We start from the raw sequence: 14,184 nt of genomic DNA, 5'->3' as shown, positions 1-14,184 counted from the left end.
ATCTCACACTGAATAGCAGCCCCGCCCCCACCCAAAGCCCTGAGGCTGGGAAGCAGCATTTGAATCTCAGCCCCCAAGCCCTGGCTGGGTGGATCTGGAGGTGAGTTGGGTGTGGAAAGGAAACTCAGAAGTCAAGTAACTGGCTGGGAAAATGCCCAGAAAAGGGGGGAAAAAAATAAGACTATAGAAGGTTACTTTCTTGGTGAACAGATATCTCCTCCCCTTCTTTTTGATGAGGAAGAACAATGCTTACCATCAGGGAAAGACATAGAATTCAAGGCTTCTGTATCCCAAACATCCAAAATAAATATTCAATGGGCTCAGGCCATGGAAGAGCTCAAAAAGGATTTTGAAAATCAGGTTAGAGAGGTGGAGGAAAAACTGGGAAGAGAAATGAGAGAGATGCAAGAAAAGTGTGAAAAGCAGGTCAACACCCTGCTAAAGGAGATCCAAAAAAATGCTGAAGAAAATAACACCTTGAAAAATAGGCTAATTCAATTGGCAAAAGAGGTTCAAAAAGCCAAAGAGGAGAAGAATGCTTTCAAAAGCAGAATTAGCCAAATGGAAAAGGAGGTTCAAAAGCTCACTGAATAAAATAGTTCTTTCAAAATTAGAATGAAACAGATGGAGGCTAATGACTTAATGAGAAACCAAGAAATCACAAAACCAAACCAAAAGAGAAATGATGAGCTGGTTTATTTTTAGAAAAACATAGAAAGACTTGCATGTAATAATGGAAGAGTGAAATGAGCATTAGCAAGAGAATGTCATATAAAGTAAGAGTAATATCATGTGAAGAAAAACTGAACTGTTATTTTAAGTATGATAAATATTAACTACAAAGGACCTATGAAGGAAGATACTATCCACATCCAGAGAAAGAAATGGTAAATAAAAGTGTGTATAGTATGGTTTTACATATATGTGTGTATGTGTGTGTGTGTGTGTGTATATATGTATGTGTGTGTGTCAAATGGTAACCTTTTCTAGTGTGGAGTAAGAAAGGAGAGAGAGAAAAAAATAAAAATGTACAGTATAGAACAAAAGAAAACTCCAAAAGAAGCACAGAAAAGCAGGGTAGTTTTGAAAATGATATGTAGTATTTATCACAGTTTTTTTTCCTTAAATATTGCAAAAAGGAGATTCATGGTTTCATGTTGAATCTTCTTTTCGTGTTGTGCTATATATATGAAAATGATCTTTTTGGTTCTTTTTGTATTTAAGTTTAAAATGAATAAAAAATTTAAAAAATATAATAGAACATAATGCTAGAGTGGCTTGCATTTTCTTCTCCAGCTCATTTTATAGAAGATGAAATGGGGCAAACAGGGTTAAAGGACTTGGCCAAGGTTACATAGTAAGTGTCTGAGGCTGGATTTTCACTCAGAAAGGTGAGTTTTCCTGATTCTAAGCTCAATTCTCTATTCACGACACTAGGTAGCCCCCAAGGCAGCTTTTACTATCCTTTTATAGTTGGGGAAACTGAGGCAGTTGTAGGTTAAGTTATTTGCCCACTGTTATACTGTAATAAGAATCTGAGGCTACATTTGAACTCTGGTCTTCTTGACTTCAGACTCAGTATCTACTGTGCCACTTAATTGGGCCTTTCTCCTTTCTGAAATTTTCTTCTACCTCATTTCCACTTTTTAAAAAATCCTTCTTTTCTTTAAATACTGAGTTCATGTTTATTCTTTTAAATCCTCTGATCTTCTAAGAACTGTTCTATCTTAGAATACACGGAGAGCAAAGAGTGTCTATTACTAGGCTGGTGATAGTTTTGCTGTATTCTGCCATATTGCAGTATGGCAATCAATATGTGCCAGGCCCAGTTCTATTTAAGGAGGGATATGATAGCTGTCTTCAAGTATGTCTTATAGGAGAGTTGATTGGACTAATCTTTCTTGACCCCAGAAGATGGAAGTAAAAACAATAGCTAAGAAGTTTCAAAGAGGTGAAGAAAAAAAGGAAAAAAAAACTTGCTAAAATTAAGCAATCCAGAAGTGCAATACATGCTGCCTTTGGAGAAAATGGCTTCCTCTCTATGCAGGTCTTCAAGAGAAGGCTGGGTGACTATTTTTAAGGCATATTGTTTGTAGTAAAAATTATTTGTCATGTTTGGGTTGAGCTAGTTGACCTCTGAGGTACTGACCAAGTCTAGGACTTTGTCAATCAGTGTCAATAGCATCCAATCTCTGCTTTTTCTTTTATTTCATACAATTCTCATCCATGTCATTCCACAAATCTAAGGTATTATGTATTGTCTATTTTTTATGCTTGAGGAAACTGAGAGCCAGAAATTTTAAGTGACTTGTCCATGGTCCTAGTATCAAAGGCAGGAATCAATTCTCAGGTCTTCTTGACACCAAGTCTATCCGTTACAATAAACGTTGTCAATTAGCTGGCTACAAAATTCAATAGGAGGAAGAGACTGGGCTTGATCATATTTGAAACACTGCGTAGTCCTTTCAAATAATAACACACTGTTCTCAAAAGACTCCTATCTATTTAACATCACAGCATTCCCTTTGTGATGCTATATGGTTGTGAATTATGCAACACCATGATCTCAAAAGAGTTAAAATTGTAGATGGCCTCGAGGACAATAGAAAGATGTAGTAGTCCTAAGCAAACTTCAGTATATTACCAACTCATACATAAGAGTATTGCAGATGACACCTTATTAGGAACATGTATGATCAGAAAAGAAGATAGATTGGTCATGTACAGTGCTAGAATGAAGTACAATGGGTATTAACCAGAAGAAGTCTGCCATTCCCCTAGATTATAAGGTCCTTGAGGCAGGAATTACATTATTTTTCATCTTTGATTGCCTTAGTTCCTAGAACATATATTTATTACCATAATTATCATCTCCCTTCACCCAGGTGAATTCCTCCTGCCACCTCCATTTTGAGGAAGGGCAGCAGTCATCCTTCATTCTCCAGACTTCAAGTCCACCTTCCCAACCCTACTCCCTTTCAGCTTCTTCTGATCTTGTACAGCCCTCCCTCACTCAAAACAAAGTGGAGTGCAAGTTATGTCATCATTTCTCTGATGTCACGGTCCTCTTCGAAAACCAAGGAGGAACACAACAACCTGTCTTCCTACTTTAGAACGGAAGCTTTTGGAGAGGTACTTTCTTTTCGTATGTGCTTACTAAAGTGCTTGCCACTTGGCTTCTTGACCGACTTACTGACTTTTGGTAGCTATCTATCTATATCTAGTACTGTTGTTGCGTACATAAGTAGATCTCTTATAAATATCTGTTGAATGGAATAGTAGGAGTGCGAAACTTGGAGGCAGAAGATCCAAGTTGGCATCCTGGCTTCTGGCTGCGTGAAGTCACCACCTCTTTGAACCTCTTTCCTTATTAGTAAAAGAGATTATTTGCACAACCTGCCTCACAGGGTTGCTGGTGAGGAGAACACTAGCTGTAGTAGTAAGTTTAAAATGGTATGAACTTTAACTGTACAGCGGCAAACTACTGCTGCTGCCACTATTACAGTAATGGTGAAACGATGTCCCCATGTGAAATCCAGGGCGCCCAATCTCAGCTTGGTGGTCAGGATTCTCAGCAATGCTCCCCAAGAGGCCTTGAGGGGAAGGAGCTAGCTCCAACAAGCAATTTTAAAATGCCTGTGGGCGGACGGTGGCAGGCGTTCTTCCCAGCAGAAATGCAGCTAACTCGGGACCTGCCTTAAGTTCCAAGACTAGTGAGAAGTTCCTTCTCAGAGTCGCAGCTCGGGGTGTAAGGTCCTGGAGCCTTTACTGCTGGGCGGGCAGATGGCGCAGGGGCCAAGGAAGGTCCAGGGGAACCTCCCGCACTTTTATGGACGAGCACCCAGGGGCAGGGGAGGAGTGTGGGGATGAGTCTGGGGCCGTTGGCAAAGTGAGACGAGGCTCGAAATCCGGTCGGCGGTGGAAGCCGGCCAAGGGAGAGCCCAGAGGGAGACGAGTGTGTGTGCGTGTGTGAGTGATGCCATGCTCCTGTAAGTGGTTCTTGTAGTTCACACAACTCCCTACCCCCTTGCCAAGCTCCCGTCTTGCCCCTCACACTCCGGGCTACCCTTTCCACCGGGAGCACACCCTGGGCGGCTTTGTTTGGGGGTTCGGAGCCGCGGCAGCCGCCACAGTCCGTCCTCCTGGCACTTTCTCCCTCTCTTTCCCCTTCCCCTCCTCCCCCTGCCCTCCCCTCCCCTCCCCTCCCCTTCCCCCCCTTTCCCTCCCCCTCCAATCCCCTCCCTCTCCTCTCCTGTCCCCTTCCCTTCTCTCCCCTCCCCTCCGTCCTCGAGCTCGCCCGGACCCTCGCGCCCCCCGAGGCCGGGCCCGCCCCTCCGTCGCCCCGCGCGCCCCAGCCCAGGCCGCCGCGTCGCTCTCCCGCCACTGCCTCCTTCCCGAGCCTCGGACGGCCCGAGGGGGAGGGAAAGAAGGCGGTCGGGGGGAGGAGCCGCAGCCGCAGCCGCAGCCGCGGTAGCCGAGTCCCCGGGCCATGTCCGGAGGAGGAGGAGACGCTGGCGGGGGCGGCCCCGAGCCGAGCCGGGATTTAAAGGCGCTCAGCGAGCCATCCGACCGGCCATGACCCGGGGGCTCCCGTGAGGGGGAGCCGAGGGGACGCGCTCGGCGGGCCGCCCGGACAAAGGAGCATGGGGGGCGCTCGCCCTCCCGCGCCTCCTCCTCTTCCTCCTCCCCGGCGCCTCCGCCCGCTGCCCGCCGCCATGAGGATCCGGGCGCTGCCGCCAGCCCGCGGGCAGCCCCGGCGCTGACTCCCCAGGCCGCCCGCCCGCCCTCTGTCCTGCGCCAGGCCCGGCCCGGCCCGACCCGGCCGTCCCTCCGTCCGCCCTCCCCTCTCTCCGCGCGGCCTCGCCTTGCCTCGCCCCGAGCATGAAGCGACCGGGCGGCCCCGCGGGCGAGAGACGCTGCCCCGGCCGCCGGCGGCGCCGCCTGCTGCTCGGCTGGCTACTCTGGATCGCGCTGTGCGAGAGCGGCCCGGGCGCCGCCGCTCTGCCCCCGGGCTGCAAGCACGACGGGCGGCCCAAGGGCGCCGGCAAGCCCCCGGCCGCGGAGGGGAAGGTGGTGTGCAGCAGCCTGGACCTGGCGCAAGTCCTGCCGCCGGACACGCTGCCCAACCGGACGGTCACCTTGTGAGTATCCCTTGGGAGGGGAGGAGGAAGGAGGGGGAGGAGGACACCCGCCCCCCAAACCAGGGTAGCGCAACTTGGAAAAGTGGGGCTGCCCCGCCTGCAACAAGGTGCCTTTTGTCTGAAGCAGCCTGCTCCGGGTCTGCGCTGGCTCGTGGTGCGACCAGGGGGTGTGTGCCCAGGGCAGCCCGGGAAGGACCCGCGGATTGGAAATCGATCGTCTTCTCCCCTTCCCCTCTGCCGAGCTTCCCCGGGCTCTCCCTGGGCGTTCTCTGCGCTAACAGTTGTCAGATCTCGAAGCCACACAAAGCCAGTGTTTTCAGGCAGCGGAGGGACGTCCTCGCCCTAAGCCAGCGCAGTCAGGGCATGATCGGGGAAAGTCCGAGGATGTGCCGGACCTCCGCCCCAGCTGGGTGTTCTCGCTGGGCCGTGGCTCTACGGACAACTTTGCCCTTACCGTAGGGAAAGTGGCTTGCTGACTGCTGCCTTCGTGTCTGTTGGACTTTCTGATCTGTGAAATGGCTGCCCCCCACTTTGTGTTGCCCCATTCCCTTGCCGCCTTTACTTCCCTGGCCAGTGTAGCCCACGAGCTCCTGATCACTTAATCTAATGGTGCCCCCTCCCCCATTCCCATTGCCCTTGCCCTGGCCCCGGCACTCTTTCTTTCTCTGTTCCCTTTTTGTACGCTCTTTTCCACTCTGGCTTCAAGATCTCTGGTTCTCCTACCTTCTCTGTTTGCTCCTTTGTTTCCGGTGGTTTCTCTGACCCTGAGTAAGTCCATGTTCTTCAGGATGGCCAGCTCAGTCGTTTCCAGTAATGTCTGACTTTCCAAGGCCCCACTGGGGATTTTCTTGGCAAAGATACAGGAGTGGTTTGCCGTGTCCTTCAGCAGCTCATTTTACAGATGAGACTGAGGCAAACAGGGTTAAATGACTTGCCCAGGGTCACCCAGCTAGTAAGAATCAAGAAAATGAGTCTCCCTGACTCCAGGCCTGGCGCTCTATCTAAGTGTCCCAGCTCTCCTGGTCCTCCCATCCCCATCCCAATGAGCTCTAGTTCGACTATCTTAATTATCACTGGTAGGCAGATAACATCCAAGTTACCTGTCTCCAGACTAGGTGGTGGTTGATGGATTGATTGCTTGAGCTTCAGACCTACATGATTGGTAGGACACATCTACCTAGGTGTCTGGCTAATAACCCCCAGAGCTTATCTTTACGCTAAAACCTATTTCTCTAATTGATTTGTCTATTTTTTTCCAAGGAGGTACTACTGGTGAAGTAGTACCATATTTCCATATTTGGAAAAGTGTTATCTAATTCCAGCAAGCTACACCTGTAAATCTTCTGCTTCTTTTTGTTGCCATTACCCTAATTAGTAAAGGTCTTGACTAAAAATGACTAAACTAAACCCCTCACTTAACTGCTACAGTATCTTAAAAGAGGTCCATTGGTCTTTTCTCCATCCTTACTGCTGCCAGACTAATCTTTCTTTTTCATAGATCTGGTCATGTCGTTCTTATGTTCAAAATTCTAGAGGCTGTGTGGTGCAGTGGATAGCATGCTGGGTCTGGAGTCTGGAAGACATTAGTCTGAATAGAAACTTGTTGTGTGATCCTGGACAAGTCTGTCTGCCTTAGCTTCCTCATCAGTGCATCTACTTCTCAGGGTTGTTGTGAGGCTTGAGTGAGGTAATAGTTGTCAAGTGTTTAGCACAGGGCCTGGCACATGGAATAAATACTTAATAAATACTTGGGTCTTTACTTCTGTGGCTCCCTGTTGCTTATCAACTAAGCTTGAGGCTCCAGGCCTTTGAAGTCCCTCTGTAATGTCACCCAACTTGTGCCCCACAATATAGACCATTTTTCATTCCAGTTTTATGGGCACCTCACTTTTTTTTTTTTGCTTTTCTTTATATCTGAAATGTTCACTCTCTTCACTGTCAGCCCCTTTAAATTCCTGCTCATTCTTTAAAACACACCTAAAAGTTTAGTAATCACCTTTCCTGGCCTCACATTTTGTACCTCTCTAAGGGGTTTATGTTATTCTTTTGTATTATAGTTATGCATATGTCATATTCCTTCTTCAAGATCAAAACTGAGTTATAGGTAAAAACTTCTTTTAAAAAAAGTTTTTTTCTTTCAATATGACTCATTTGTCAATGACTGTCCCCCATAGAATGTCTCTTGTATCAGAGAAATGAAATTTAGTGAAACAAATGAAGGCTCTGTTTGACAGTGTGTGTCTCATCTGCACCTATAATCTACCACCTCTGTGCAGAGAAGGAACTATAATTATTCCTTCAGAATGTTATGCTAGAAGTGGATGGATTGTGAGGCTTTCGACAAAGTATGCTAACTTTACCAACTTTTCTGGGTTGGTATCATTAAGAAAAATGTCTCCCATGTCAAGCTTCTTTTCACTCCTTAGTGCCGTATCTTCATGGAGGTTTTCCTGATTCCCCTAGTTATTCACAGCCTCCTCAGTTACTTTGTATTCCTTTTTACGTACTTTATATGTTATCTCTATATGTGTTTTGTCCTTCCATATCTGCCCCCTCCCCCCCAACTGTTAGCTCCTTGGGCACAAAGAATGTTTTTTTAATTGTCTTTGTATTCCTAACACAATGCTTATCACATAGTAAATGCTTAATAAGTGCTTGTTGAGTTGAGATACTGTAAAACACTCCAGGCAAGTAAGTCACTGTGAAATTTAAAAAGAAAAGAGGAGGTTTCATATGAATATTCAGTCTGAATGCACATCTCTAAATTAGGAATAAATATTGTTATTGTTATTTTCTGTAAGTGGTTTATATTTCTGTTTGAGTTAATCGAGCGTAAAGTTTAAACTGGTTGGTTTATGTTGGCCCATGATAAATACTTAAATTTAGTAAATACTTTTAGATTGATGATTATTTCCTAGTCTTTGGGGGCACACAAATGAGTAAATAATTTTAAGAACAAAGAATTTAATTGTTTTAATTCACTATCCATTTAGTGATATTGATTTATGTCCAGATTCTTTGGACTCAAAATCTTTGGTATAAGTGATTTAAGGATGGATGAATGCAGTGTTAGGAGTCAACTCCAACACAATCCAGTATTGGAGAAGTGTTAACTTACTAAAATTGTTCTTACATGAGGAGAGGGTTGGAACACTTAGAAGTTTTTTTAAAAAAAATATTTCTTCTGAATTGGCTTCTTTTACCTTGATTTAGGTTTTGGTTTAGTTTGTCTGAAAATATAAAATTGAAGCCCACCTCATTCAGATAAATACCTAGTAAATATGTTTGTGTTTTTTACTTTCTGGAAAGACTGAAATGTAGTTGATATCCTGTGGAAAATTATTCTTTTCATTATGTTACTTGGTGTTTTTTTTATCTTTAAAAACTCTTATTGATTTTTTTTTTTTTACATTTACCACTCCCATTTAGCCTACTTTTAGAATGAAAAAAAAAGTTAAGCCAAACCAGTTGACACAGTGATTGAAGGTGATATTTTGTTTCCATAGACCATCACCTTCTTACTAGGGAATGTGTTTTATCATCATTACTACTTCTAATAATTACATTCCTATAGTGCTTTAAGGTTTGCATAGTGCTTTGCATTCATTATATACTCCTCTTGTTTTAGTAATAACATGCTTGTGAATTTTTCCCTAATTGCTTGATATCTTAAGTTTCAGATTTTTAAATTAGCATTTTAATTAAAAATTAAGTTTTTAGTTCAGTGTTTTCTTTCTTTCCTTCTGACTCACTGCAACATTGAGAAAGAAAAATAAAAACAAAAACTTTGACTCTTCAAGCATAACAAATTCCCATGGACCAGGTCCAAAAAATTTACATTTCAGGGAGCATTCATCATCAATTATCTGTAATCATGCTTAAATCATTGTATTGGTCAGAATTTTTAAGTCTTTTATCTCTCTTTTCTTTTTTTAAGTTGTGTCAATTAGTTTTGTTTGACTCTTTGTGACTCTGAGTTTTCTTGGCAAAGATACTGTAGTGGTTTGTTATTTCCTTATCCAGCTCGTTTTACAGATGAGGAAAATGAGGCAAACTGGATTAAGTGACTTGCCTCAGGTCACAAAGCTAGTAGGTGTCTGAGGTCAGATTTAAACTCAGTTCCTCCTGACTCCAGGATCAGCACTCTATCTATCCACTATGCCACCCAGCTTCCCTCTAGTTTTTTTTTTTAAACAATGTTGTTATTTTATAATTTTTCTCCTGGATCTGCATATTTCATTTTTTTAAAATCAGTTTATGGAGATCTTCCCAGTTTCTCTGAAAATGCCTCTTTCATCATTTTTTTTTGCAGCACAATATAGTATTCCATTCCATTCTTATTCTATAATTCGTTCAGTCATTCCCCAGTTAATGGGCATCTCCTTAATTTTTGGTTCTTTGCAACTAAAAAAAAAAAAAGAACTTTCATAAATATTTTTTCACATATGGGACCTTTTTCATTTTCTTTGATCTCTTTGTGATTTAGGCTTACCCAGATCAAAGGATATGCATGCAGAGGTTCTTAACTATTTTTGTATTATTGATCCCTTTGACAGTTTGGTAAAAATTTTGGAAGTCTCAGACAATGTTCTTAAACGATAAAATACATGGGATTATTAAAAAGAATAAGTTATTGAAATACAATTAACACCATATTAAAAAAAAAGTTCAGCTATGCCAGGTTAAGCCTTACTGCCGAAACTACTTTTTTAAGAAGGTCATTTTCCAAATTTGCTTTTTAAATTTCCAAATTGCTTTAAAAAATTCAATTTATAACTCCACCAACAGTGCATTAATATACCTATTTTCCTCTAACCCAGCACTTGTCTATCTATTTTAAATGTTTATTATTTTAGTTATTACAGAGATTGAACAGCCAGGACTAAGTTGTTCATTTCTAAGTTAAATAAAGCTGGTGGCCTAGATGAAGTTACTTTATTTTCTTGATTTTAAAATATCTTATTTTTTAAGAATGAGGGTGTTTATGTGTGGTGGGCATTTGTTACAATGCTGCTATTAACGATTTGTATTGAATTATCAAAGCCAGTCTATTCTTTGATTCCTACAGACAAACAAATTGTCTAGCTGTTTACCATTTATACTAGAGTTCTGTAGAAGAGAACACTGAACTAGGATTCCTTTTTCATTAAATTCGGAATCAGAAAGACCTACATTAGAATTTTGCCTCTGACCCAAATTGGCTCTGTGACGCTGGCATGTTAAGTTAACCTCTCAGTGATTAAGGCAACTCTTTGAGACTCAAGTTGCAGAGAAGTTCTCTTTCCCTATTATAAGTAGGCTAAAGTTACATATATATAATATAGTGATTATATATTTATACATATTTTATATACTTTTGTATATAACAGGCTAAACTTATATATATATATTTTAAGTGTAATTTTTAAGTGTAAATGATGTATGTTAGATCAAAGATTCTTAATCTAGGTTTTGTGAATTTGTTTTTGTGGAAAAAAGTTTTATTTCAGTATAATTGCTTTCCTTTATATTTTATACATTTAAAAACCTTATTCTGGGAAGGGGTTCATAGACTGCCAGAGGGGGATCCATGACACAGAGAAGTTAAGACTCCTTGGGATTCATGGCAATTCATGAATCTCCCTACACTATTCAACAATGGTGAAGGAAAAAACAAAAGCTGTCTTTCACACCAACAATAAATTAAGCAGTAGGTTTTTATCACTTAAAAATTCTCAGTACACCAATAAGTTACATTGAGAGGTCTGAATCAAAACATAGTTTTAGCTCTAATTCAGCAACTCAGTTCAATAAACATTGACCAAACCTATTTTGTACAGGCACTATGCGAGATCCTGGTGATACAAAGACAGAAATGAAAACAGTTCCTTGCCTTAAGGAACCTAAATTTCATTGGGCTAAGATCCTAGGGATCGTGAGGAAAGAAATGGCATTTATATATATACATATTTGTATATATATGCACATACACATAGAATATTTTGGGGCAGGAAAAACAACAACATAAAAATATCACATATTACATGACTGAGGAAAGATTCCTTACGTAGGAAGGAATCTAGAGGACAAGACATGAAAAAAATATTCAGGCTGTTAGATAAAATAAAGATCACTGTAGACTTGACTCATGGAGAACTTTTTTTTTTTTAAGCAAGATATGGAAGAACAGGAAGGATTTGGATGGACAGAAGAACCAGGGGAGAGGTTATTTTATTCTAGGTGAATAGAAAAAATGGCATAAGAATATGGAGTATCATAAAAGAGGAATTGTAAAGCCATTTTAATTTTAATGTTGGCATGTCTTCATTAGGTATGAATAATGTTAATTTTAAAAATTTTCATTTTTGATATGTTTATTAGACTGGTGGGTTAGGGAAATGCCATAGACATCTCATACCTAAATGTTCTGCAAGGAATTTGATGATATCTGTCATGCTAACCTTGTGGGCAAAATGGAGAAATGTGGACCATTTCATATTCAGTTAGATTTAGAACTGGTTGAATGACTGAGCCCAAAGAATTGGCATTAGTCTCTAAAGGTCTCTAGAGAACTGTCTCAGGCAGCTCTCTTTGATCTTGTACTTGGATACATAGATGATAAATTTGACACATAGATGACATATTTGAACATCTGTAGATGGTTCATTGTTTATATTCCTAGGACCTAGCACAGAGCCTGGCATATAGTAGATGATTAACAAATGTTTGTCAATGCTTATATTAATAATGTTAATAATTAATTAATGAAACTGCACTTTAAATAGTGGCTAACACAGTGAATGATAGAATCCAAAAAGATTTTGGTGACCTGAATGGTGGGACATCATAAATAAGATGAAATTTAACAAAGATATGTGTTGTTTTACATTTGTCCATTTTGATTCCTTGAGTTTCGAATACAGGATGGGGGGAGATGTGGCTAAGAAATACTTTATATGAAAAAAGATGCAGTTTCAATAGACTGCATGTTCTATATTAGGAAATAATAAAACATCCAAAAAAGTTAATGGAGTATTACTCTGCCTCTTAGTTTATCTTGCTAGAACATTTGGAGGTGATAATCCTGCTGTACTTTGCCCTGCTTAGACAACATTGTATGTAGACCCTCTATTTATTTATTTTCATGGGGGAGTTAATATTTATTTATTTTTATCAATCAGTAAACAATTATTAAGCACTTACTACATGCCAGCCACTGTTTTTTTAAATTAAAATTTTTTTTTCAAATTTTTTTTCAATTTTCAAGTCACTTCCATAAATTTTGAATTTTCTCCCCATTCTTCCCCAATCCCTTCCCAAGACAGCATGCAATCTTATATGGACTCTACACATACATTCTTATTAAACACATTTTTCACATTTGTCATGTATAGAAGAATTAAATGAATGGGAGAAATCATGAGTAAAATTAAACAAAACCAAACATAACAAAAGAGAAAATAGTCTGCTTAATTCTGCATTCTGACTCCATAGTTCTTTCTCTAGATATGAATGGTATTTTGCATCATGAGTCCTTTGGAAATGTTTTAGGTCCTTGCCTTGGTATGGAGGACTAAGTCTATCAAAAACCATCCTTGAACACGCTATGGCTGTTACTGTGTATAATGTTCTCCTGGTTCTGCTCACTTCACTCAGCATCAGTTCATATAAGTCTGTCCAGTAAATAAAAAATAAGTCTGTCAATTTAAGAAGGCAATTAATAGTGTCTCAAATGTACCACACATTCTTTATGTCCAAAAAAGACTTGTCTCCCCTACCCCCTCCCATACTCATACACTTGCTGAACTTTTCTATATGTGTTGAAGATACCATCTTCCTTCTGTCTGCCAAGTTCTTAGCTTTGTCATTATTCTCATATTGCTCTCTTCCTTGTCCCGCATGTCCAGTCAGTTGCTCACATCTGTTCTTTTCTTACAACTCATACACCCACTCTCTTAGTTCAGGAATAGCCTCCTAATTGTTCTTTCTTTCATTTCTTCCCTGGCTCTTTGAGCACAGGGATCACCATATCAGTCTTTTACTTGGTAAGTGACAATGATTTGTTGTTGCTTCTAGGATGAAATATAAACTCTTTTTTAGCTTTTTTTTTTTAAAAGGACCTATGATTTTTTCAGTGTAGTGATATATCTTATGGTCTATGCAATGAAGTTAATGAGTTGCTCTCTCCAGAAAATTTACATGTGGTCCATCATAGAACCTGTACTCAAAAGTCTTTAATCGATTGGATCTGCTAGAATTTATATTTTGATGACATAACTTTTGAATAGCCAGGGTCATCTCATGATCTGAAATTAGAGTAGAATTTCAGTGAAAAAACTTTTTTTTGCTATTTAGGAAATACTTATTTTTTAATGCCAGAAGGTACAAATAAAAGTAACCCTCTGATCTGACCCTAACCCAACATGGCATGTACACTTGTTGGGTTTTTTGGTGCTGTCAAGTCACATATTACAATGCAGACTTAAAGCCTTTCTTGGAACAGTAATACACAGTTTCTTAAGATCTTCTTAAGAGCATAGGAGTGCCTGTTTATGTTCTGTTTGAATAGAAGGCCTGTGGTAGGTGGTAGTTGTAAGCTTTGTGAGGGGGCAGGCTTTTAGTGCCTCTTTTTATCACTAGCTCTTAGAGAAATGTTCTGTGCTAAGGAGGGAACTACATAAATGTTTGATATTGTTCATTGCTTATTTTAAGAGACAGAAATCTATTCGTTTTAACAGTTAGTCATTAAACATTTATTTGTCACCTACTGTGTGCCAGGAACTGTGCTAAACAATGATGATACAAAGAAAGGTAAAAGACAGTCACGGCCTTCAAGGAGCTCACAATTTTATGAAGAGGCAGCAAGCTATATATAGGATAAATAGGGAATAGTTAAAAGAAGAAAGGCACTAGAATTAAGAGGTTTCTGGAGATTGGATTCTGGTGATTTTCCTGTAAAAGGTAAGATTTTATCTGGGACTTGAAAGAAACCAGGGAAGCTGGGAGATGAAGATAAGACAGGAGAGTGTTCCAGGTGTGGGGACAACCAGAAGAAAATATCTGG

General features: G+C 40.7%; 2 protein-coding genes across 3 annotated transcripts in view; one reads left to right on the top strand and one right to left on the bottom strand.

Moving 5' to 3' along the window:
• LOC140511308 (cytosolic beta-glucosidase-like) overlaps positions 1–6,288 on the bottom strand; it is a 408,352-nt gene extending 402,064 nt beyond the window's left edge. The window contains exon 1 of the mRNA XM_072620370.1: positions 5,865–6,288. Within this exon, the coding sequence (XP_072476471.1) occupies positions 5,865–5,919 (55 nt within the window). The 5' untranslated portion in view covers positions 5,920–6,288. The remainder of the gene's footprint in view (positions 1–5,864) is intronic.
• Positions 4,524–14,184, top strand: part of ADGRA3 (adhesion G protein-coupled receptor A3) — a 152,116-nt gene continuing 142,455 nt past the window's right edge. For both annotated transcript variants that reach the window (XM_072620367.1, XM_072620366.1), the window contains exon 1: positions 4,524–5,141. In XM_072620367.1, the coding sequence (XP_072476468.1) occupies positions 4,882–5,141 (260 nt within the window). In that variant the 5' untranslated portion in view covers positions 4,524–4,881. The remainder of the gene's footprint in view (positions 5,142–14,184) is intronic.

Source organism: Notamacropus eugenii, chromosome 6, assembly GCF_028372415.1.
Source record: "Notamacropus eugenii isolate mMacEug1 chromosome 6, mMacEug1.pri_v2, whole genome shotgun sequence".
NCBI lineage: Eukaryota > Metazoa > Chordata > Mammalia > Diprotodontia > Macropodidae > Notamacropus > Notamacropus eugenii.
The sequence above is the reverse complement of the archived record's forward strand: the minus strand, read 5'-3'. Positions and strand labels throughout refer to the sequence as shown.